The sequence below is a fragment of the Daphnia pulicaria genome, chromosome 1 (assembly GCF_021234035.1).
Source record: "Daphnia pulicaria isolate SC F1-1A chromosome 1, SC_F0-13Bv2, whole genome shotgun sequence".
Classification (NCBI taxonomy): domain Eukaryota; kingdom Metazoa; phylum Arthropoda; class Branchiopoda; order Diplostraca; family Daphniidae; genus Daphnia; species Daphnia pulicaria.
The window spans coordinates 11,605,913-11,627,127 of NC_060913.1; the positions used below are offsets into that span (position 1 = coordinate 11,605,913).

A 21,215-nucleotide genomic window follows, 5' to 3' on the forward strand; every position below is an offset into this window, starting at 1 on the left:
TGCTGCTGTGTGTATGCCCGCGCATATTTAGCCGGCCGACCGGCCGAGAGTCAAGAAGCACATTCTGACATGAAACATTGACATGAAACATGGAACAAACAGGCTCGTGATCTCGTCCTTTTGTGTGTTGCCTTTTGAGGTTGTTGTTGTTGTTGGACTCTTGAATCAATGGCCGCCCAATATGATATACCCCGGGACCCTGGGCCTTTCATCTTTTTCCCTGGGCTCGTGATTTCTTTTTCTTCTTTTGCTAAGGTTTCCATTTCCGATACGTTGGAACATTTGGATTTGATTTACTGCCGTTGTTGTTTGATTTCGCTGTTGTTGTTGTTGTTGTTGTAGGGAAGAGGAGAGGCTTGGAAGGGCGCAGCCAAACCCCGCCCGGGGCCATGTGGGACTGTCAGTTTTTGTTTAAAGAAAGAAAAAATGGAAAATAATCACAGCTCACAGGCAGAATATGCATTTATTTAAAAAAAAGAGTAGGGAAAAAAAGAATTAAATTCTACATGAGGGGAGGAGATTTTAGAATAATTTCATTTCTTTTCCCCCCGCCATCTTATATTCCTCCGAGAGAAGAGAAAAAGGTCTCAGCAGGGTTCTCTGGTCACTTTTGCCTGGAAAAACAAAATGGCGGATAGACCTAAAAGTCGTAAGGGGAGGAAGGGAGAGAAAAAACCCCAAATCAAAAAATAAAAGAGGGAGAGAAAGAAAAAGGAGGAGGTGGCAGCCAGTGGGAGGTGCTATAGTGTCAAAAAGGGCCGTCTGCTGGTTCACGCTGAGTCAGTTCAGCTCGATCGAGTCCGAGGCAACACGTGTCCAATTGCTGCTCTCTCCCCCAAAACATTTTTTTTTGTTCTTATCAAGTGCCTCGTGTTGCGTCAGGTGGAACTTTTTTTTAGTAATTCGCCACGTGCAAAACTTTTTGATCGAAATTATGTACAGTCGTTTCAAACATTCTTGTGTGTGATTTGTGGATACATTTTTCCACCGGTTGTTGTTTGGGCAACATTTCGTCTGCAACTGGAATTTTGCACAATCCATCATCGGTGCTGGCGCCCCCGTCTCACGCTCTTTGGGAAAGTTTGACGCTCAATTGACTTTTACAACGCCGTTCAATCACTAGAAGAAAGAAAAAATCTAGTTACCCGTCAAAATATCTCTCCAACCTAAATATTATATGTATTGAATTGAATCAAACAACTCGATCGAGTGGCCAGCCGCCCGCCATGATGGCACCAGCAGCAGCGAGAGGGCAAAGTGCTTTGGTTTATTATTGCCATCGCATTATATAACAAGAAAAAATTCCTCAAGTGAAATTGGATCGCGGTGAATAATTGTAAACAGGAGCCGGCCAAAGTGATAATCAGATCATCAAGTTGATTCCATCCCGACTGAAGGGGGGGGTTTACATTTCTTCAGATTGTCGTCGAATTAAATAGAAAATGCCTTCCGAAACTCGCAGGATTGGATTACCACCGGCCAGAGCGTCTCTGCCATCGTCGTTTCGCACTGTCGGTAAGGAGCCAATGTCCAACAACCAATTGGCGTCGAATTTCTTTTCCCTTTTATTTATTCATAAAACTGAACAAAAAGAATCAACTGGCTTTTTTCTGCTGGACTGACGAGAAATCCAGCCTCTTTTTATTACCTGTTGGTATATGGTGGTCATTGACGGCCATGTTTTCTTGTGTTTAACCTCGATGGTTGTCGCGTTATTGAAACAGGTGACTGTTTTATTTTTGAATCGCCATTTCGTGGAAAATGTATGTGTTTATGGGGTCGTTTCGCATGCGAAAAATGTCCTTTTTCTTTCTTTCTCTCATATTTTTCCACGAAATCTCCCCCACCTAAAATGGCACTGGGAATGACTTATCGGTCGCTCCCGGGCCGGCACCTAGTGTCCAGGCAAATGTCGCCCATGGGAAAAAAGAGAAACTGGAGATTGGCTGGACAGTACACACGTCTGCTGGCCCTTTTTTCTCCTCCAAGTTGGCGCCAGTGTGTAGTCAAAACTGGCCACTGATATCCCCCACGTCCAGTTGCTCAATGAAATTTGTTTGTATATTTCCTAGCAAAGAAGTGAGGGGGTTTCTTTTTTCTTATCGCCATTGCTCCCGCATTCTCCAACGACCGTCGTCATCCTCCTCGTTTGCCTTTTTATGAACGAAATATTTCTCTCTCTCCTGTTGAGAGAGATACGGGGGCTGGCTGGTATCTCCCACGGGCAGATAACAAAAACGTCCAAATTGAAGAAAAAACGAACGTTTTAACAGTTGGACTATCTTTTAACGCATCTCGTCACGGATTCGCACGCACGCAATCCCGCCCACTTTTTATTTTTTTATTTTCTTAGACGTGTGTGCATGTACAGTGTAGGGGTATTTGTTTTCTCTCTCTTTCTGTTCTGGTTTAATTCCCCAAACAAAATTGTTTTTTATTTTATTTTGTTGTTGGTAAGAAGAGAAGATGAATCCTCTCTGCGTGTGCAATCACACGGATCACTGCTGTTTGTCGGTCATCACGAAGATGCACAAGAGAAGGAGGAGGCGGCCGGGTCATTATGAAAGATCGTCTACCCAGAACCCCCAAAAAACATTTTTTTTAAAATTTATTTATTTATCATATAAAGATGCAGGCAGCTATTTGGGAATGACAACAGCAACTAGATAAAAAAAGAGAAAAGAGCAAATAAATTGCTTGATCATTCACTCGGGTCACGAGATTGATCACGAACCGGTTACGACACGAAATGGCCGGGCGAACAAGAAAAAAAGAAAGAGAATCTCTTTCTCACAGCCAAGGCATTTGTTGGCTGATGAAGTGAGCAGATAATACACACACAAGACGGACTGAAAAGAAATGTATATATTTATAATTTAACGGAAGGAGGCCGGAGAAAGGTTGTTTTTGATTCATCTGTATAATCGTTAACGAGCTAATCATTCGATCGATTCCAAGAGTCATTGAAAGGACGTCACGACGTGTCCGCTGTAGTTCGGACCGGATCGTGACGGTGGAATTGCTCACGAGAAAAACACTGCGGTGGTGGTTATACCACACGGCTCCTGCCGGCCCGTCTGTCCGTCCATCCGGCCGGCTCTTTTTTTTAAAAAAAAGACCGACCTCAATCAAAGACAATGGACTCGTTGAATAGACTCAAAGGTCGGCGCCGTTGTAGTATATTAAGCTCCTTTTTCTTTACCCGATTGCCGGTCGAACTTTCGACTTTTCGGGATTTTTCTCTCTCTCAGCTGCGCTGCTGTAGTAGTTTTAATCGGTAATCGACGGAGAGAGAAGCCGGTTCGTCGTCGTCGTCGTCTTGTTACCCAACTCGGGCAACACCCATGTTTGATTGGTTCCCCTTTTTATAGAATTCAAAAAATCAAAAAGGGAAACCCAAAATAACATTTTCCTTCGGTTTTTTCTTTTCCCCATTCAAATCTTTTGTGAGTGGCTGACCGTCGTTAAAAAGGGACCCATCACATAACCCGCAGTGCCAATAACACAGAAATATCATTTCAAGAAACTTTTTTTTTCATTTTTTAAAAAAGAGAAAAAGTAACGGCCGAATCAAAATCTACCGCGCCCTCCCATAAGTATCAAAAGAGATCGTGATGGCATCATTAACACGGCCCATCAAAGAGCTTCTTCTTCTTCTTACCGCACGCTGAATGATGGGCGGAGTGCCCACCTCTTTTTTAAAAGAACATTTACACACAAGTTTATCCCCCCCCCCTTTACCAGCTTCATTCGCTCGTGATGGACGTCATTGAATCACACACAAAAAATAAGAGACTCTCTTTTTATACATTTGGTGCGTGAAAGTCTAGTTGTGTGTGTCTTGCGTGTGCTGCGATTCGTGTAAGATTTCGGACACGGGTCCAGTTTTTGGACGTTTCGGGCCGCCCCCCATTCATATGTCAACGGATGCTGGAAATGTGTGGATGAATTTTTCTTACTTGTCCGACTGGTTTTTTTTTGGGCTTCGCTTAAGAGTTGATGGACGAGTTTTTCTTTTACGTTTTTTACCTTTTGGGTTAGAGCCGGGCCGAAGGTTAAGATATCGATCACTGGCGAGTTGTCAATGGGCCCGTTATCGGAGTGGACGGCCCTCCCCCGACTGGACTCTTGTGGCGGCCTGGGTCACACAATTCTCTTTCTTCCTGTGAGCCTTACCGTATGTAATAACTGGACACTTTTTTAAAATTTATTTTTTAAAAGGCCATTCTACGCCTCCCGTTGGGAAAAAAGGGAAGAACAACGGCCAAGATGATGGAACAGAAGAAGAAGAAGAGGGTTTGAAAAAATGCTGAAAAAGAAGGTGGGAAATTCGACTCGGGTTACGTTTAGATTCCCCAAAGATCTTTCTTCTTCATGGGCTGCAGTAGAGGCCAGCGGCATTTCTTTGTTATCCGCAGTTGTGAAAAGAGAAAAGAGACAGAACGAAGAAGAAGAAGAACGCAGGGGTGAAGGAAAACAAAAGGGCCAGCCTGGAAAAGAAAAAGAAAAAAAGATAACGGGCATCGGGCTGCTGCTGCTGTGTTAAGTCTTGACACGTTTTGTCAACTGCTGGCTGGTCTTTACTACACCGAGGCAACAAGTCAAAGGGTCGGGAAAAAAACAACAACGGGGGTGTAGTAGTAGTAGTCGTCGTCGTTTTATATTTGCCTGAGCAGAAGAAGAGATGAGGGGTAAAGAAAAAAAGATGGTGGAGGAAAACGAGATAGGAATAAAGCAGTGGCAACACCACCACACCAGTCTTGGATAGGGGGGACTCTTGTCTGTGTAGTTTGATCTTGTTCTGCCATTCTTTTTTTTACTTTTCTTGGCCCTCTCTTGTATATCTTCTCATATGCATACAAAAGAAAGTGGAGGGGGGGGGAGAAAAGATGAAAACCAACACCCAAAAGTCATCCAGCAGGGGCTGCTGTGTTATCCAGCAGCTATTACTTGGTTTACCTTCTTTTTTTTACTGATTAGAATTTTCGAGTTGTTTACCATTTTGATGTAATTTTCTCTCGACTTGATCAGACTGTGTTAATGAGCCTAATCTACATCCAAGAAATGCTCAAGTCGATACAGGGGGGGAATAAAGAAGAAGAAATGTTTTGTGTGGGGCTTCTTCCTCTGAGCACCCCCCCAACGGTTCGCCACTTCCGCCGAGTTGTTCTAGTGAAGTTGTTTTTATAATCCGCACACGGCCATATTGGATGAAATGTTGAGAAAAACAATATCCTTCGACTCTTTTTCTACGTACCCTTATAATATCGTCACCACATTCTTGATATTATTATCATTCAAATAAGAAAGAAAGGGTCAAATTTCACAGTTAGAAAAGAGAAAAAGTGTCTGCCGGTAGTTGTACGAAGGAAGGAGGGGATTATACCAGAGGGGGGAGAGTTAGCCATATGTTAGTTAATTTATATATGTCCTCTGGTTGATTATTCATTACCTTTATCCGGTGCTCTTGGCAGAGAGAGAAAACTTAGAAAAGAAAATTACGAAAAATGTTTTGACTGTTTTAAAAGTTGCTTGTATAGGAAAAGAGGAGAAATTATCCGGCAGAAAAGTTTGTTCGTGCGTCTCATCTCTTCTCGGTTTTTGTTGGAGAAATAAAACGGAAAATAAATACCCCAGCGTGTATAAATACATGTATGATATACACATACACAACACACACAGCAGAGAGTAGAGTGGAGGCGAGAGCTATAGGGACCTGCTTTACAAGTCTGTTGCCGAGGTGAAAATGCCAAGACAATAACAAGAAGAAGGTAACACAGACGGACGGGGGACTGTAGGGGAAGACGAAGAAGCTAAAAAGGGCCAAGAAAGGGGGAGAAAATGTAGAAAAAACCCCGAAAACGACGTGCACGAAGAGAAGATGGTAGACGGAGTGATGTCGGTTGTTTCTATCCATTCATTATATCATCCCCGCACACGAAAATGGGAAAAAGAAAAAGAAAAGAGACTTTATAGACGCACACAAATCCCGGCGGCTATAAGAGCCGACGGATGGAATGACTTCTCGGCAAACGAACGAACAAAAAAACTTGTCAATGAAAACGGCCAAGAAGAAGAAACTCGGACGACGTAAAAGGCCATGGCCTTTTAAGGGGTTTCCACTGCAGCAGAGTTGTTCTCTTGTTTTGTTTTTTTCTTTCTCATTCTTACACAGGGGCGAAGGAAAGAAAGAAAGAAAGAAAAAGGACGGTCAAGGGGTTTTGTTTTGTTTGTTTAAAGATTTTTTTAAAAAGTTGTTCCTTTTTTTCTGCCTCTGGAGAGTGTGTCGTCGTTTTATTTTTTTTTTTTTGTCTTACCCAAAAAACAGTTCTATTTTAGAATGCTGGGCAGACGGAAACACGTATAGATGTGTCCACCCCGAACAGGTTTCTCTTTCTTTTTGAACATGTCAGGTGTGACATTAGCAGCTGCTTCTGGGCCTGCAACAGATCAGCGCCAACAACAACAACAAAAAAGAGTCCGGCAACAATTCTCCGTATCTATGGGGCGGCCAGCAGGAGAGAGACCCTTCATTTCCTTATTTGGCTTAGTCCAGCACTCACGTCCATTTTTCTATTTTATAAAAGAAAATTTCACCCTCTCTTCCTTTTCACGCTGCAAGGAACGGGCAACATGGCCGACGTTTGTTCACAGAGAAAACAACAATGCCCAGCCAGTCAGGGACGGACATTTTTTTATTTTTTTTTCCCCTCCCGCGTGATTTCATTCTAGACGTTTTTGAATTGTAGATTCAAATGACAAGTGCAGAAATGTTTGTGTGTGAGGGGACCCCCAGTGTATATACATCTCTCGTGTCCTTTATTTCTTTCTTAAGAAAATTTTCCCTTTTTTGGTTTTCCAGCTGCTGCTGGACCACCAAGTGGAGAACCCCGGTGACTGTTGGGCGATGGATGGCTATTAGAAAGTCTCGCGAACGAGATGTTTTCGTTTTTTTTTATCCTGGAAAGTGTTTAGACGTGGTTGCATTATATATTCGTTTGGAACCGAGTTGTTGTCTGCCCGTCTCTCTCTTGGCATTGGGTGGCCGTTTGTTCCCGCTGACAAAACAACAAAACAAAACAAAAAAACGACCAGCGAATGACAAGATTTCCCCCCTTTTTGTCGACTGCGTGTCAACGGGCGACCAAAGTGGGCAGGCCGGCAATCTTCAGAGTCGAGACTTTTTTTCATTTGAAAAGAGACGAGTGAAAGTTTTGGTGAAACATTTTTCTCTCTTTAATTCTCTCCGTCGTCTATTATCCCCCAACTCTTTTTTAAAATGACGTCACGAAAATGAGTGGCGTAAGATTACGGCCAAATTCTCATTGAAATTGCCCCAAAAGTTCCAAGCTCGTTGGGTGGGCTCGGTGTGTCTCATTTGCCATTTATCTAGTAGCGATGGCCCGGCTTCATTGGCGGACGCCAAACAATTTTCGGCCACCCTTAATGGACGGCCCCTGCGGCCTTTATTCGACTGTGCTGCACAGATTTTTCGGCGTGATTTTGTCCGGTACACGGTAGTTTGCGGGGAGTAGTAGAGACCAGCACTTAAAACAAATGCCTCTAGTAGTCTGGACGACTTTTTTATATTTTTGTTAATCTTTGGACAACATCTGCTGCTGCTGGTCCTGCTGGTCCAGCTGCAGTAGCGAAAAGTGGCCAGAGCGATTCTGACTTGACAAAAGCCGGGCAGGGCCGGGGGTAAGCCAAGAAAAATGTACACACACACAAAGAGCTGAGATTTTCCCATCGACTTTTGGGTTTTTTTTTATCCCGCGGGAGGCCGAAAACAACTTTCTTTTCGACCCGTTGTTGTTGTTGTTGTTGTATATTATTATATTACTGTAGAGTCAGGGGCGGCCCGTAGCTGCGGGGGAGGAACGCTGCAGCATCTGTCCGTCCATCTCTTTTTCTCTACAAAAGAAAGAAATTACACACAAAGTCTGTGCTGCTGGAAGAGGAGGCCGAGTAATAAAGAAATAAAAAAGTTGTTGCCCAGCTCCTATTTGGCCTTCCAACTCGACAACTAAAGCAAAAAAAAAAAGTGGCCCAGCATCTAAAGAAAAAAAGGGGGAAAGAAGAGAGAGGGACGTGTGCGCTCCAATGGCTGCTGTGCATGGCAATCAACAATCTGGTGGCTGGCCCCCTGGAAGAGTTGATGAACGGCCTTACTCTCTTATACTATTGACATCTGCGAGATGGGAGCCGAGAGATCAGGCCGGCCCGAAAAAAACCTATTATTCCTGGCCAGCCACATTTATTTATTATTATATTTTTGCTAGACGTCGAGTTTTTTAAAAGATGATGAAAGAGTTTTTGACTGAGACACTGTGTACAGCATCTGCTGTGCTGGGAATTTTTTCAACAAAATTCTATTGGAGAAAAGTCGTGAATTTCCCAAATAAAAAGGAGAACTGGATGATCTTTTTAATGATTGAATTTTCTATGCCGATTCAACTTCTTCTTTCTTATAGTGTATATAGATATACTCTCTCTCTCATTTAGAAAGCCGGAGGGGTTGATTCAGGTAGGATGACGGACACGTTTAAGAATAGAATAAGGACGAAACAAAGGCAGACAATTCCCAGTTTCAACCGTTGCGCTTTGCATACCCAATGAATTCTTCGTCTTCCTTTTAGATTCTTTTTCTTTCTTATTTTTCCGTTCTTTTCCCAACTTTTCATTTTCATTTTTCAAAGTCTAATATAAAAGCGGAGGAACAACAAGTCTGAGACGGCCATTTTCTTGTATTTGGACTTTTTTGGGGGATTTCGATTCTTCTTCTTCTTTTTCTTGGTCTCCTCCCATTTGTGATTCTTTTCGTTTTCTTCACTTTTACTTTGGAAGAAAGTCGGGCGACGGGCACAAAAGAAAACGAGACGGAAATTGTCTAGAGCTGGGCCAATAGAAATTTCGAATTGTTCCCAACCTTTTTCGGTCATTTGACACAGCCAAAGCTAAAGTCTTTCCATTAATTTAAATTTTTGAAATAAAATAAAATAAAAAATGGTGTACATTGAGACTGTAACCCAACAGTCCATGGAAGGAGGAGAGGAGGAAGCAGAAAAAGTGTAATAAAAGGACAGCGCGGGACGATAACAATTAAGCGGCCCACCAATAAAAAGAATCTACTAATGCACGTTGTCTTTTATTCTTCCACTTGTTTTTCTCCTACTCTTGTCCAGGGCTTGTTTTTATATATTTTATATTTTTCCTTATCGCGGTCATTCGGTATTGAATCGCTTCTCTCTATGGTCTCCTTCTTCTTCTTCTACTTCCCTATAGGCTATATGGACCCCTTTTCGGTTGGGTTCTATTCCTTCCCTGGACTGGTTGTTGTTGAAGCTCATTGAGCCCAGCCCCATGTGGAATGAAAAACACACGGTGTGTGTGTGTGTCTTATTTATCTCTATTCTCTATACACACACACAAGAGACTATCATATAATCCACAAGAAGAGCAGAAAACAGCAGCAGCAGCAGCTCAACAACAACAACCAGAGAGCCATAAGATTTCTTCTTCTTTTTACCCAGGCCCAGGCCAGGAGGCTATAGAGTGGCCTGGACCCTACTGTAAATAAAAATATATATTCTCAGGGCCTGCTGAAGCTGTTACTTTGGTTGGATCGCCCCAACTGGCCTGGAGCGTTGCAGACGCTATGACTCATATCATAAATTCAGAGCGGCTCTTGTCCCTTTTTTCTTCTTTTTATCTTTCTTGGTGGAGGAGAAGGAGACGGACGGAGCCAAGGATGAAGAAACGTGTCTTGGCTCACGTTGGGGGCCGGCCGAAAAGAAAACCCCAACGGCGTCGTGTACCTCTTCAGATGGAAAGAAAAAAAAAAGGAAAAAAAAAGAATAAATTTTTCTTATTTCACTGTGGGGGATCACGCCAAGTTGTTGCCATTGTATACACAAGGTATCCAGGACGGGAGTCGATCCCGACTTGTGGAGCCCGGGCCCACAGGCCGTCGTCGTGACCTACCCGTGAACTTCTTTCGAGAGTCCCTTATTTGTGTGAATTGTTCTGTCTCTTGATCCAAGGTGGAAAAAGGAAAGAGCCATTGTAGAGACGGTACAACACACGTAATAATAGAAAACGAGACTCTGTGTGTGTGCGCGGTTGTTTTTTTTTTGGGGGGGGGGGGGGGGTTATTTGGACGGCCCTCCCGCCGAGTCCAAACACCGGGAGCGTGTCAACCAGGTCGTCGTCGAATAGTTCACACCTTTTTTTTTGTCTGTTTCTTTTTATACCTTTCATTAATTGGCTACCTGCCGAGTTATTAGATAATTCGGGGCTGATTAGCAAAATGCCCTTTGATTGTTTCTTCTTCTTCTATTATTATTATTATTTGACTTGGCACTGGAAATCAATGGGAAATGATGATTTTCACGATTCGTTTCCCCTCATTTCTCTTTTTCTATGTTGTTGTTGTTGTTGTTGTTTTTAATAATAAGTAGATGAACGCCTTTCTCTCTCTCTCTCGGCCGCCATCCGGCTGGATCTCCTCCCTTTTTTTTTTACGTTTTTCTGATTTTCTTTTTTTCGCTTGCCACAATGCGTCCCTTGATTAGTGATTTATGTACATGTACATTGCCAAGAGCCGGCCGTGTTTCTCTTACCAAACAGCTCCGGATGGCGCTCTCTCCCGTGTATTATTTGGTTGCTGTGGCGTGTTTCGTTCAGAAGAAGAAAGAAAAAGAATCACGAATTGTATTTTTATAGATGTGCCAGGTGTGTGCGTGCAGACATGATTTTCTTTCTTTCTCTGTGTGTGGAGGGGTTTGATTTTCTAATCATCTTCCCGCTCGCTAATCAGATGGAAAGGAGCTTAGCTGCTAGTTAACCCGCCCTGGGAAGAAGACCCTTTGGCCGTGGGGTCTATAGAGAAGAATAAGAAGGAGGTTGTGGAATCAGATGAATCGATTGATATTCCTACAACATCCATCACCCAGTGGATATGATTCCATCGGCTCATACCACCACCAGTCCACCACCACACAAATACATATAAATAAATATTATACCAGAAGAAGAAGAAGGAGAAAATCTGCATAAAATATTCAACGCAACAAGTCTATAGTATTGGGGAGGAGATGCGCTGCTTTGGGAACGGGAGAAAATGCGTCCGGAGTGACGGGTGGGTGTGGAGAGGGAGTCGGCCCAGCCCAGCGGAGGGAGAAACTGGAGAGGAGGTGAAACGAGAATAAAGAGGACGCGGAATGAAATGGAGAAGAGAGTAGAGATAAACGGTGTGTGTGTGTGGATAAAAAGAGCCGGACTGGAGTCAGCTGATCTCTAACTATGGCCGGCGATGCGTCTGGGGCGTCTATCTGTATCCGGCCATCGCATAATGGATGAGTCCGATGATGCCACTGATATTATTTTCCATCCCTCTCTCATTCGACACACACACACACACACTGGGGGCTCATTTCGGCTATTCGACCCCCGACAACAACAACAACAATTTTTTTGGGATTTCTTATTTTCTCGATCCAGTCGCCGCATTTATCGCTTTTGACCGATCGCTGGAAGAACATTCTTCACATTCTACTTGTCATTTCGACCGTGAAATTGAACTTGTCCAACGTTCAAAACCCAAATACGATTTTTCCTTTTTGGTTCAAAAAATTTCAATGCAAAAGCTCATCCATCATCCGCTTGTCTAAATCTTTTAACCTTTTTTTTTTTAAATTAATTTTCTCTTTTTTGATTTCATTTAAAAAGATTTCGGTAGTTCGGTGCGGAAATTGATCGGATCGAAATCGAGTTCGCCGGCGGCGCATGGGACTTGTGCCACCGCCAACGGATCACCGTCGGCAGCAGCCGCCGCATCCGCCGCTGCTCCGTCGTCGTCGCGATCGTCCAGCAGCCCGGCCAGCAAATTGAGCAGCTACTTCCAGCGCTCATCGTCGGCCACCTCGTCGGGCTTCCGGCGCAACGGCCACCTCCCATTGGCCGGCAGTTTGAGCGGCAGCAGCCTCGGCTTGAACTCTGGCGGAGTTGCCCAGCGATCAGCCCAGTCACAGCCGCCATCGGTGCTGCCCAGCGACTTGTGCCCGAGTTGCCTGATGCCTTTCGACAAGAACCGCAAGCGCCGATTGATCGACTCCTGCGGACACGAGCGATGCTACGCCTGCCTCTTCTCCAGTGAACTTTGCCCACTCTGCTCGCCAGGTATAGACAACAACAACAACAACCTCAATCCAATCAATTGAAAAAAAGAACCTTCATCATCCACCTGGGGGCAGGTGTGAGTCACGAAAGTGACCGGGCCGAATCGGGGGTATCTCGGTAGCTGGAAAGGAACGATAGACACAGAGAGAGAGAGAGTCAATTGGGTTGTGTGCAATCTGCATTTACGGAGCTATCGTCTTTTTATTATTATTATTTTCTGAGTCATTTTGAGAAAACTGGCCGTCGGCGACTCGGCGGTGGATTTTATTTATTTTTATTTTGGATTTGGCCCGTCGTTGGCAACGGCGGAGTTGGGCGCGCGGGAAGATTTGAGAAATCGATTAGAAAAAGTTTTTGGGCGCGCGAGTGTGGGCCGGCATCTGCGATTAGCATCAGACAACACGCACAACTTAGAGGCGGCCATTGAGGGACATTGAAGAGTTTGATAGACCCCGCGCGCGCACTTTGAGCCGCAGCAACACACACACACACGCCGGACTATCCAAAATTGGGATGATCCCTTATTAGAGCTTTAGACGGGGGCCCGGCCCGGCCCGGCAGCAGCAGCTGGCATGGCATACCCAATGAGCTATTGCCGGCCAGCTAGTCCAGTTAGAAGAACATAATCGAGTCAGAAAATAAAAACAAAATGGGAATTGCCTGATTTTGCAATCTTTCCATCAAAACCAAGAAAAATAAATGAGTCGCTCAGCTGTCGTGTAATGGACTTTTGAATTCGCCATATGACGCTGTCGCCATGACGACAGGTGGTGCTGCTGCTGGCCCTATCAGATCATCGACGAGAGTGTTTTTCTTCTATTTCCTTTCTCAGGCTGGCCACACGACTCGCTTTGAATGCTAATTTGTGTTTTTTCTCGATTATGTTTTTCGTGTTTTTTGGGTTTGAATCGCATTTTGATTTTCGTTTTTTTTTTCGTTTTTGTTTGATTCTTTTGGATTCTGGCTCTGTCCGCCTCGGTGTATTTCTTCTGTGCACTGCGCTGGATCAATGCGAAGGCCATCCACCGGGTAAGAAATTAGTGGGCGGCAATCAGCATCATGGCCGTCTGGCCCTGTTGAAATCCAGGACGGTGGGCAGCAGCCACGAGTTGAATGTTAAACATGACGACGACGACGAGGGCTCTGCATCCGTCGCCGCCACTGCAACTGTCATCGCCCATCACCCGTCGTTCGCCCTCCACCACCAGCAACAACAACAGCAACAACATGCGCCGTCGCCGCCGCCTCCACTGCGCTCCAAAGTCAAAACCAACGGCCATTTGATCCCCTACATGCAGCAAAAGCAGCAGCAACAGCAGGTAACTTTTATCATTCAGTCGAGTCACGTGTTTAGCCTCTTGTTTCTTTCTTCCTTTCTCTTTAACTTTACTTTTAAATACTAATCAAAATAACATCTGAGCTCATCCATTATACAACAACCCTCTACTCCCCTCCCCCCCCCCCCCCCCACTCGACAAGCAGACAGGAGGAGACTGGAGACTGGGCGAGGAGGGAGAAATACCCCCACAGCTGAGCTCGCATGAGATATTCCTCAATCTGTGTCATGCATTTCTAAATCGATGGGGGCAGACGGGAGAGTATATCTCATTCTCTCTCGGATGCATCCGCACTCCTTTTTTGTTTTTTTGTTTTTTCTACTTCTTATGGGGCAGCTGCTCCTGGACTTTATATTTTTATTTCTCCCTGGGAGAAGCTATTCATTATTAGTATTTTAAAAAATACAAATAAAACCTGTTGATGTGCTATCGTTGACCATAAGTGGGTCCTTTGGGAGGAATCCGTTGTCTCCCCCCCTCCTCCCGTCTGTGTGTGTGTGTGGTAGAAAACGGAAGGAGATTATGCAAATGACTATGAGAAAAATACCAGACGAATGTTTTCTCATTCATGATAAAAAAAGAAACAGGTCGTGGATTTCATTGAATTCATTTATCTTTTTTGTTAAAAAAACTGGAAATGTTTTAGATTTACGTCGAAACGAGAAACGCTTCAGAGAGAGTGACCGGATTGCCTCCAGCTCCCGGCACTTCCTGCCGTTCCCCGACTCCTGCCAGCAGTGGTAAGAGATTTGACATTTCCGTTTCTTATTTCATTTTTAAACCGGAATGAATCAATTGCCTTAACTTTTTGGAATTTTTCCAGCTGTCACTTCGCCTTTCGTCCGTCGCAAGACAATGCCTTCTAGTCCTTCCATATCTCCGCGTTCCAGCCGCTCCATGTGGAGCTCCCGCCGGTTGGTCCGTCACAACGGCAGCTCGCCGTCGCCGGCCCGCTCTTCGGCCGCCACCGAGTCCTCCGATCACCACCAGCAGCTGCAGGAGCAGCAGTCCGTCTACGGACAGTGTTCCCAGGGTCCGTCGTCGTCGAGGAGACGTCGAGCCAGTCCGTCTCCGTCGGCCGGCAGCGAAATGATGAGCCGATTGGGGCTCCTCTTCGGGGCCGAGGCCCGCAATTCGCGCAGCCCGTCCAGCGGCCGCGGAAGCGCCACGCTCATGAGCGCCCGCAGCCAGGATTCATCTTCGTCCATGAAGAGTCTCGACGTTCCGGCCAATCGGGTCACCTCGTCCAACGCCAGTCCCGTCTCCACGCTCACCGGTATTTCAAATTCATTTGAAATTTTGGGTTTTTCCCGCCATTATGTTGTCTTGTATTCCATCACGAACAGGATCGTCTGAGGCCGAGATGCAGTCGCAGGCTTTGAGAGAGGTTCACGACCACTCTTCCGACAGCTTGGGCTCGTCCCTTTCCATGTCGCTGGGCGGCCGGAGCGCTTCCGTTTCACCCGGCCCGTGTTTCGCAGCGTCACGACGTCATTCTTTAACCGGTAAAACTTCAAAGTTTTTTTTTTCTATTAAGCAAACAGTTTGTCATCAAATATTTGCTTGGCATTCAGTTTCTCAAGCCGGCCAACAGGCGGATGACTCGCACATGTTTGGCCAGCGACAGGCCCTGATTCGCCGATCCGCCCGCAACGGAACTGTTCTCGGCCCTATCGATCCCAAGAGTAAGTCGATCGAAACCAAAAGAATTGAATTAAAAATCATTTGTTATTTTGACCTTGTTTTGTTTGACAGTTCGATTCGCCCAATTCCGGCCGCCGCTGCTGGCCCTCAAGCCGCTTTTCTTCCAGGTGCCGCAGCAAGAAAATATCGAGTCGCAATTCTTCTGGGGTCGATCCTGGATTTTTCGCGACATGGCGTCGCATTTGCTTCCGCCAACGTCGACGTCGTTGGCCGGACAGCCGATGGAAATGGCCGGCTCGAATCGTCGCGGAGTCATCCTCAGCGGTGCTACCGGAAGTGGGAAAACTTGCGTGGCGCTCCAGCTGGTCGAGTACAGCTGCTTCGGCCGCTCGCGGATCCCCATCGCATCGGCTCCCACCCGGGCCGAGTGCATCTACGAAAATCCCTACTCCAGCACTTCCGGCGAATCCATTTACGGCCGGACTCACACTCCGGTCCCTCCGGCTGCCGAAACCATCCAGTCATTGGCCACTAGAGTAGTGGCCTACCACTTTTGCCAGGTATGAAACTTCGAATGATGATCTAATTGATCATTAACACTAACGACTGTACCTGATTGAATTTGATTAAACGCCACAGGCTGACAACAGCAGCACGTGTCTGGTTCCGGATTTCGTCCATTCGATTGCGGCCCAGTTGTGCCAGGCGCCCCAGTTGGTGGCCTTCCGGCAGCTGCTCCTCTCCGATCCTCACCTGCAATCGCTGCTCAGTCTGAAGGAGTGCATTGCCAATCCTCACAGCTCATTCGTCAATGGTATCCTGGAGCCGCTGTCTTCCCTGAAACGATCCGGCGAAGAGGTAATCGACTGCCGATTTCATTCACAAAGAGGAAATCTAACCAAATTCAATTGTTTGATTTATTTTTCTTCCAGGGCGGTTTCCCGACGTGCCTTATGGTGGTGGACGGCCTGTGCGAAGCCGAGTACCACCGGCCGGATTACGGCGATACCATCAGCAGTTTCCTGGTTCGACACGCCCTCCAGTTCCCCAATTGGCTGAAAGTTGTCGTCACTGTCCGGTCTGGATTGCAGAATATCACCCAGCTCCTGCCATACGCTTCGATCTCGTAATTTAATTCGCCATTTAAAAATGAATTCAATTAGCATTAAAATTAATTTCTTGATTTACCTGCTCCAGATTGGATGCACCCGGTGCTGGCGACTGGCCGAACAAGGATCTGATGGATTACACGTGCCATCGGGTCAACAATTGCGCCACCATTCGAAGTAACGTGGCCATGGCCGGCGTCAAGAGTTCTTCCGGATCGGAGATTTACGGGACGGTCGGCAACGGAATCAGCGGGACCGGCTCGCAGGGTCAGGTGGCCCGTTTTGCCGCCCACCTGAGCGGCCTGTCTCGAGGCAATTTCCTCCACGCCAAGATGGCCCTGGATTTGATCGAGCAAGGCCATCTGGTGACGAAATCTGCCTCGTTTAAAGTCCTGCCCGTCACCCTGTCCGAGATCTTTTTGCTCAACTTCAATCTGCGCTTCGCCAGTCTGCGGGCCTACGAGCGAGTCCAGCCCATCCTGTGCGTTTGCCTGGCCAGCCTCAATCCCATGAGCCTCCTGGAAATTTACCACTCGGTCAACGCCCTGCTGGGCGCCGAGCCGCTCACCTGGGAAGAGTTTATGCAGCGAGTCAAACTCCTCAAGGGCCTCCTAGTCCAGCGCTCCGACGACACGTACATGCTCTTCCATCCGTCGTTTAGAGAGTGGCTGGTCCGGCGTGAGGACGGCGAGAACACCAAGTTCTTGTGCGATCCTCGTACCGGGCACGCTGCCATTGCTTTGAGGCTCTCCCGTCTGGAGGCCCCGCTGGATGCCGAGAAAACCATGGAGCTGGGCCATCACATTCTCAAAGCCCACCTTTACAAGAGCTGCGGCCCAGAGATGGCCGTTCCGCCCCGTGATCTCCAGGCCGTCTGGGTCGCTCTGAGCGCCGATGATGTTTCCGCTTCTCTCGGATCCATCCGCAACCTCTTCAGTCCTAACGTCAAGGTAATTTGAACTTTGGTCAAATCCCGCCAAATATAAAATTGCCAAATGGTTCAAATGTTTGATTCTGTCAATTTTGCCCAGGTCTCTCGACTGCTGCTCCTCGGCGGCGCATCCGCCGACCACATTACGGAAATGCGGGGCAACAGTCCGCTGCTGTGCCTCTACGCCCAGGAGGGTCTCACCGAAATGGTCTCGCTCCTGTTGGAATTCGGAGCCAATTGCAACGTCACCACCAACAGCGGAGTGTCGGCCCTGTCGCTGGCGGCCGAGCGCGGCCACTGCGACATTGTCCGTATGCTGGTCCAGAACGGCGCCCAGCTCAGTCAGGTGGACAACGGCGGCTCGTCGGCTCTGCTCTACGCCGCCCAGATGGGCCACCTCAACGTGGTCGGCTACTTGCTGTCGTGCGACTGGCCGGCCGACGGTTTCAGCGACAACGAGCTGACGCTGTCCGAAGCGGCCCAGCAAGCGTTGATTGTAGCCGCTGGGCAAGGGCACGCCCAGGTCCTTGAATTTCTACTGGACATGGCCGAAGTCAGAGTCAATTTGCCGGACAGTTTGCGCGGGCACACGGCCCTCACAGCTGCTGCCACAGCCGGCCACCTCGACATCTGTCGCATCCTCGTTCGGCGCGGGGCCAGTCCCGCTGTTACAAATCTCACGGTATGTTATACATTTAATTGAATTGAAATTTAAAAAAAAATGGACCAGAGATCTGATGATTTCTGTTTACAGGATGTGACCGCGTTGATCTGCGCCGTACAGGAAGGCCACTGGGAAGTGGCCGAGTCGCTGCTGCAAGAATCGACGGCTTCAGTCGACCAGACGGACGGAATTGGCCGCACCGCCTTGATGGTGGCGGCCGCTGAGGGCCATTTAGGTGTCATGGAACTTTTGCTCACTAAAGGTGTGTACCTGTTTCACGTTGATCTTTCAATTGGATTTTATTTTCAATCAAATTATTAACCACAGGAGCGGACGTCAAGAAAACTGACAAAGAAGGTTTGACGGCGTTGAGTTGGGCCTGTCATCAAGGCCATCGTCATGCCGTAATGACACTGCTGGACAAAGGCTCTAGTGTCAATGCCATTGATAAAAACGGACGTACGCCGCTGGATCTCGCCGCCACTTGCTCCGATCCCAAAATTGTCCAGGTAAAACAAATTTCAACCATTTTTTAAAAAAGATTACGAGTTTTGGCGGGTTATTTGATTAATTTTTTTAACTTTTAAAACAGATTCTCTTGGAGAAAGGTGCAATTCTAGAACACGTGGATTTGCATGGAATGAGACCGCTCGATCGAGCCATCAGCTGCCGCAACACGCCCGTCGTTCAGGCCTTTTTACGGCGTGGTGCTAAACTTGGGCCGGCCACCTGGGCTCTTGCTGCCGGCAAACACGACATATTGTAAGTCTTTTGTCTTAAAACGATTTGGCAGTTAATCGAAAAGATTTAACGCAACATTGTTATGCAACAGGTTGATTCTGATGGGCAAACTTTTAGACGACGGCAACACGCTGTACAAGAAGCAACGACTGCAGGAATCCACCCAACGATTCCAGTACGCCCTGAAAAAATTCCCTCCGGTGGAAGACTATGGCGGAGCCGAATACCAGTCGGCCTTCCAACACTTGCGTATTCATCTGACGCTGAATCTTGCTCGATGCAAGCGCAAAATGGGGGTAAGATTGACGAGAGAGAGACGTATGTTGAAACTTAAATTGTATAACATTTTCTTTTTTGGTACGAAAAGGATTCCAATGAAGCCATCACCATTGCGTCGGAAGTGCTAGCCTTGAGACCGGATTCCTTTGAGGCTCTTTATGTCCGGGCCAAGGCAAGGCGTGACGTTGGGTAAGTTCACTTTGTCGTTCAAGTTTCTATTCGAATTCCAATTCAAAATATTTTTGATTTTTTTTAAATAGACAAACTGAACAGGCGTTGTCGGATTTAAATGAGGCCATGAAAGTAGCCCCACCTGGTAGGGATGTGCGAAAGGTTTTGCTGAAAGCCATCGAAGAGACCGAAAGTGCCCAACGGCTCCCTGGAACTTCCACCCTGGCCTTAATGGAAACATCTTCTGACACCATCCAAGACTGCTGCAGCAGCGGAGTTGGTTCCAGTTTGACTTCCACTTCCGAACGAGGTTAACCCCCTTTGCTGGGCACCGCTGTTCGTTTGACCGTGCCTCTAGTGAAATAATTGTTAAGATATTTAGTTGAATGTAATTTTCGTCTTATAACTTACCGTAAGTCTTGCAATTGGCGTGTTTCGTTCTTCGAGATAATTTGTTTTCTTCATCTGCTTTGGCGTCGGATCAAATTCTCAGTAGACGTCTTTTAACTGAAATTCAATTCATTTCTATCAATTTTAGAACCAGCTCTTGATGATTATTAACTTATTGGCGATTCAATCAAATAATGACATTTGTAAAAGGTATCTTCTATTAAAAAAAAGCGTGACGGTTTATAGAAACAAAATGTTTTCACTAAGTGACATGTAAAAGAAATAAATGAAATCTATAGAACTGAGTAGAATTTTTCTCGGGTGTAGTTATTCTCAGCAACCTTTTGATGTTGATTAAACGATTTAATCGGATCATAGTATAAAATGTATTTCGAACAATAATCATAGATTACGATGATTTCTGTTGAAAAAATATTCAGAAAATAAAGGATATGGTTACTTAATAATCGATGTAGTTGCCGGTGGTATGCACACAGTCTGCCTTACTAGTAAAGGTAAGTTTACAATTTCATCGTTTTTTTTCTCGGATTCAGTCTAATTTTCTTATTTTATTTTTAGGCGAACTTTGAACTTATTTTGGATGTACGGTAATGATGAAGGTGCCTTAGGTCGTCGTGACACTAGCGAAGAAGCAGCAAATTTGAACCTTATTTTAGCTCAACAGCTTCATTACAATCAACTTGGTACTTGGCAAAAAGAGCCCTTAAACAATCAAACAAATGAATAGGCGAAACAATTTTTTTTATTTTAATGAAATTTATTGAAATCAACTGACAGAACAGTGACGACAAGTATCAAAAGTAAAACAAAAGAACCAAACACACGAAATTTCATCTTCCATCGGAAATATCTTATTAGTGTCGCCGAATGAAGGTTTGTAGAGTGGGTGGAACCTTCTCTACATCGTCGAATGGAATTCCACTTTGGCGTACGACTCGAGCAGCCAAGCAGCTCAGAGGCAGTGGCAGAGCGTCTCTGATGAGCGAATGAAGGTTAAGCTCGTTATCCTCATCACGGTCGATTATTTGGTCTGGCCGTTCCTGGGAGAGCAGGTTTTGCCATTCCTGGAAGAGCATCAAGGGGGTCGTACTTCTGTTGTCCGTCTGGTCTAAGTGAGCCCCGTATTCCAGCAGCAGCCGAGCTTGAGCAACGTTGCCACGATACAAGGCCAACAAGTGGAGAGGAGTTGCTCCGTGCGAGTCGGCCGCGTTAGGATCGGCTCCGAGTCGAAGGATCCACTCGGTCACAGACAGCTGGAAATCCTCGTCTGAATCATCGTCGCTTTCGTCGTCTTCGTCGTCTTCGTCGCGATAATCTCGAATCAGTTCAAAGTCCACGTCGTCAATTTCGTCCGCAGACATGACTTCGTCTTCGCCGTGTCCACACGACGGACATCCCCACACGCTACTGTCGTCACTGAAATCACTGAAGCTATCTTCATCCTTCGTTGCACAAATGATGTCAAAGTCAAATTGGCTCCCGCCGGCAGGGTCATCAATCGTGTCGTCATTGCTGTCCAGCAGATCGTTCACCGTGTCGCTGTTGTTTTCGAATTCGTCATGATCCAAGTCGCTTGTTTCATCCAGGTCACTGCTGCCCATGTCGTCGCTAGTCACAGAGTCGCTGTCTCTGAACATCAACTCGTGAATTTCAGCGAACGCGTGACTCGTACTCTCCAGATGGCAAATCGCGTGGAGAAGATTCTGATTGGCGTTTCCCCATCGGTGGTCTTTGGCTATGAAAAGGGA

The 21,215-nt window shown here is 46.3% G+C and overlaps 1 protein-coding gene across 1 annotated transcript; it reads left to right on the forward strand.

Annotated features, from left to right (window-relative positions):
• The first annotated feature begins 794 nt into the window (after positions 1 to 794).
• Positions 795 to 19,659, forward strand: LOC124320929 (protein TANC1-like). The gene is made up of 18 exons (XM_046783840.1): positions 795 to 1,515; positions 11,731 to 12,180; positions 13,198 to 13,499; positions 14,164 to 14,257; positions 14,341 to 14,793; positions 14,864 to 15,022; positions 15,092 to 15,202; positions 15,273 to 15,721; positions 15,801 to 16,019; positions 16,094 to 16,287; positions 16,359 to 17,220; positions 17,302 to 17,883; positions 17,956 to 18,127; positions 18,193 to 18,374; positions 18,458 to 18,627; positions 18,698 to 18,902; positions 18,974 to 19,074; positions 19,146 to 19,659. Exons 1-18 carry the CDS (start codon positions 1,443 to 1,445, stop codon positions 19,369 to 19,371), a joined length of 5,004 nt encoding a protein of 1,667 aa, XP_046639796.1. The 5' UTR covers positions 795 to 1,442; the 3' UTR covers positions 19,372 to 19,659.
• Positions 19,660 to 21,215: the final 1,556 nt, after the last annotated feature.

Excerpts from the sequence above, each read along its gene's own strand:
- LOC124320929 (XM_046783840.1), top strand. The coding sequence starts at position 1,443 with ATGCCTTCCGAAACTCGCAGGATTGGATTACCACCGGCCAGAGCGTCT. Across the intron at positions 15,203-15,272 it reads CGGCCCTATCGATCCCAAGA|TTCGATTCGCCCAATTCCGG; the intron begins GTAAGTCGATCG and ends TTTGTTTGACAG. Across the intron at positions 16,288-16,358 it reads CTGCCATACGCTTCGATCTC|ATTGGATGCACCCGGTGCTG; the intron begins GTAATTTAATTC and ends TACCTGCTCCAG.